The following is a 2,983-nucleotide window of genomic DNA, read 5'->3' as shown; positions in this document are numbered from 1 at the left end:
CAGTTACCACACCAAAGAAAGGCGGGTCAGGGTGCCTTAACCCCTAGCCCCCACAGCTGGGTGGGTCACCCACTAGGAGGGCCAGAAGCTGGACCCAGGAGTGAGAGTCAGGGTAGAGGCTCAGAGTCATGATTGAGAGTACCCTCGACTGGGCTGGGCTGGGGCCAGGACCAGAATGGCCAAAAGGGCCAGGGGCCCATGGTGAGGGATGCCCAGAGCTTGGAGGGCCTGGGGTTCCCAACTGGCCTTGGAGGCAAGGCCAGGGCCTGTGTAGCCAAAGGTCCCAGGAGGGGACCACGCTGGAGGGGGAAATAGTTTCAGGGAGCAAGGCAGCCCTGAATGAGGGCTGGGTAGGCCACCTGAATGGAGGGATCTTGGAGGGCTCCTGATAGGAGGATTTTAGGGCCCAGTGTGGGGCCGGTGAGAGTAACAGCTGGATGCTATCTGCTATGCATGGGCTGTGGTGTAGGGGAGGTAAGGAGCCGCAGATAGTGCCTCCTGGCATTGGGGCAAGAAATGGGAAGCCTCCTGCTTAATTAAGATAATTAATTAATTAACATCAAGGCATGGTGAGCAAGAAGGCGGGTGATTGACCCAGAAACAGGTGGGTGGGCCACAGGGAAATCCGCCCAAAGAAGGCTCCCTGTTACAGGGCCTAATCAAAATAATTCTCACACGTAGAATAAGACAGCATGGAACAAGTCTCTAGTATTAGGAACCGAAAACTCCCTCTGACCTGAAGAAGAATGTACCGTATGTGAAAAGTTGTCAAAGTCTATGCCAACCATGCGATTGGTCCAGTAAAATGTATCAATCAGAAAAGTACTTGCATATCACATATTTCCTGGACCATCCCATCTATGCAGTCACTCCAGAAGTACTGTTTTAAAACTCCCTCTACTGTGATGTGGATTATAGTTTATTTTTAACTAGGCACATCTACATGAGACACTGACTGCACAGTAGCCTGATAATTGTGTGCAGTACTGTTGCTGGCAAAAATGTGCAAAGGTACTACTGCCCACTACCCTAATGACTTAAAAGTTGATTGCTGGTGCTACTGTGCAGTAGCTCCACTTATGGTGCATTTATTTACTACTTGTTTATGTAAGTACTAGCTAAAGACACAATAACCACTGCACAGTAGCATCTTATTTAAATGATATAGCCCGTAATTCACAGTAGGTCACTGGCTATTGACTAAGAAAATTTAGCCTCCTCCTAAATGTTCGAGAAAACCTTGCTGGTGACCTTCTCAGGTGAATGTGACTTAGCTCACAGTAAATTACAGCATTTGTCAATTCTGCTGAAAGACTCTGCATTTCCCAGTCAGCTTTCTTAGGGCTCCCAAGACATCCCTGTTTCTCAGGCTGTAGATGAGTGGATTCAGCACTGGGGTGACAATGGTGTAAAACAGAGCCACAATCTTGTCTTGCACTGCTGAGTGGTAGGAGCTGGGTCTCATGTACATGAAGATGGCTGCCCCATAAAACATGCCCACCACAGTCAGGTGTGAGGAGCACGTGGCCAGAGCTTTCTGCTGTCTGGCTGAATTCATCCGTAGGACTGCAGCAAGGATGCGAGCGTAAGAGGCTAGGATGGTGGCAGCAGGGATAAGGAACATAACGCTGCTACACACGAACAGCAGAGTCTCATACTGGGACGTGTCAGAGCAGGACAATTTGAGCAGGGCTGGGACCTCACAGAAAAAGTAGTTAATTTCTTTAGAGCGGCAGTAGGGCAGGTGTATTGCAGAAGCTGTAAGAATCAAAGCATCAGTACATATCCCGATCCAGACCCCCCCTGTCAGACCCAGGCAGACTCTCTTGCTCAGGAGGAGAGGGTATTGTAAGGGTTTGCAGATCGCTATATACCTGTCATAAGAGGCCAGGACTGCCAAAAGGAGGCACTCTGCTCCACCCATTGTCAAGGAGAGGAAAATCTGAGGCCCACAACCAGCTGGAGAAATGGGGTTGTCTGGGGTCAGAAAGTCTGCTGCCATTTTGGGAACAACAATCAGAGTCTGACAGATGTCCATGAAGGCCAATTGACTTAGGAAAAAGTACATGGGGGTGTGAAGGGAGGAATCCACTTTGATTAGAAGTATGAGGAGAGCATTTCCAGACAAGGCAGCGATGAAGACTAATAAGATCATGGCCATGGAGAACACATGTACAGGCATACCTCGTTTTATTGCGCTTCGCTTTATTGCGCTTTGCAGATATTGCATTTTTTACAAATTGAAGGTTTCTGGCAACCCTGCGTCGAGCAAGTCTATCAGCACCATTTTTCCAACAGCATTTGCTCACTTCATGTCTCTGTGTCACATTTTGGTAATTCTCGCAATATTTCAAACTTCAGCAACCACCACCCTGCTCAGTCAGCAGCCATCAACATCGAGGCAAGACCCTCCACCAGCAAAAAGATTACGACTCGCTGAAGGCTCAGATGATGGTTAGCATTTTTTAGCAATAAAGTATTTTTTAATTAAGGTATGTACATTGTTTTTTTAGACATAATGCTATTGCACACTTAATAGACTACAGTATAGTGTAAACATAACTTTTATATGCACTGGGAAACCAAAAAATTCGTGTCACTCGCTTTATTGCGATATTTGCTTTATTGAGGTGGCCTGGAACCGAACCCGCAATATCTCCGAGGTATGCCTGTACATTGGTCTGGCTCAGGAGTCCCAGCAGAATGAAGTCTGGTGAAGAAGTTTCATTCCCATTCTTCATTGCTTCTTCATCTGGATGTGCCTGAAGCCCTGGACAAAAAAAACATGCCCTGGGGAATGTGTATATGCTTGCTTCTAGATAATAGTAATGGCAACTGAGGCACCCAGCAGGTTTTATACTCCTCTAGAAGAAAAGAAAGACATTATGCTGATGAGTTAATAACCACACTTCCCCAGGAATTGTTTTTATTTAGGTCAGTGGTCACCAGCGAGTAGATCTCGGTCCACTAGTAGATCTCACAG

General features: G+C 47.1%; 1 protein-coding gene across 3 annotated transcripts; it reads right to left on the bottom strand.

Moving 5' to 3' along the window:
* Positions 1-1,247: 1,247 nt before the first annotated feature.
* Positions 1,248-2,741, bottom strand: LOC149852592 (olfactory receptor 2V1-like). Of its 3 annotated transcripts, none has more exons than XM_090030118.1 (2): positions 2,662-2,741; positions 1,248-2,162 (listed from the first exon to the last, which is right to left on the bottom strand). In XM_090030118.1, exons 1-2 carry the CDS (start codon positions 2,739-2,741, stop codon positions 1,298-1,300), a joined length of 945 nt encoding a protein of 314 aa, XP_089886244.1. In that variant the 3' UTR covers positions 1,248-1,297. The 3 variants fall into 3 exon arrangements, with proteins under 3 accessions (XP_089886244.1, XP_089886242.1, XP_089886243.1); XM_090030116.1 differs by having other exon boundaries at positions 1,248-2,203; positions 2,676-2,741; XM_090030117.1 differs by having other exon boundaries at positions 1,248-2,183; positions 2,683-2,741.
* Between the last annotated feature and the right edge of the window lie 242 nt (positions 2,742-2,983).

The sequence above is a fragment of the Crocodylus siamensis genome, chromosome 15, assembly GCF_052110815.1.
Source record: "Crocodylus siamensis isolate JL-2025a chromosome 15, ASM5211081v1, whole genome shotgun sequence".
Taxonomy (NCBI): domain Eukaryota; kingdom Metazoa; phylum Chordata; order Crocodylia; family Crocodylidae; genus Crocodylus; species Crocodylus siamensis.
Note: the sequence above shows the minus strand (reverse complement) of the source record. Positions and strands in the feature narration are given on the sequence as shown.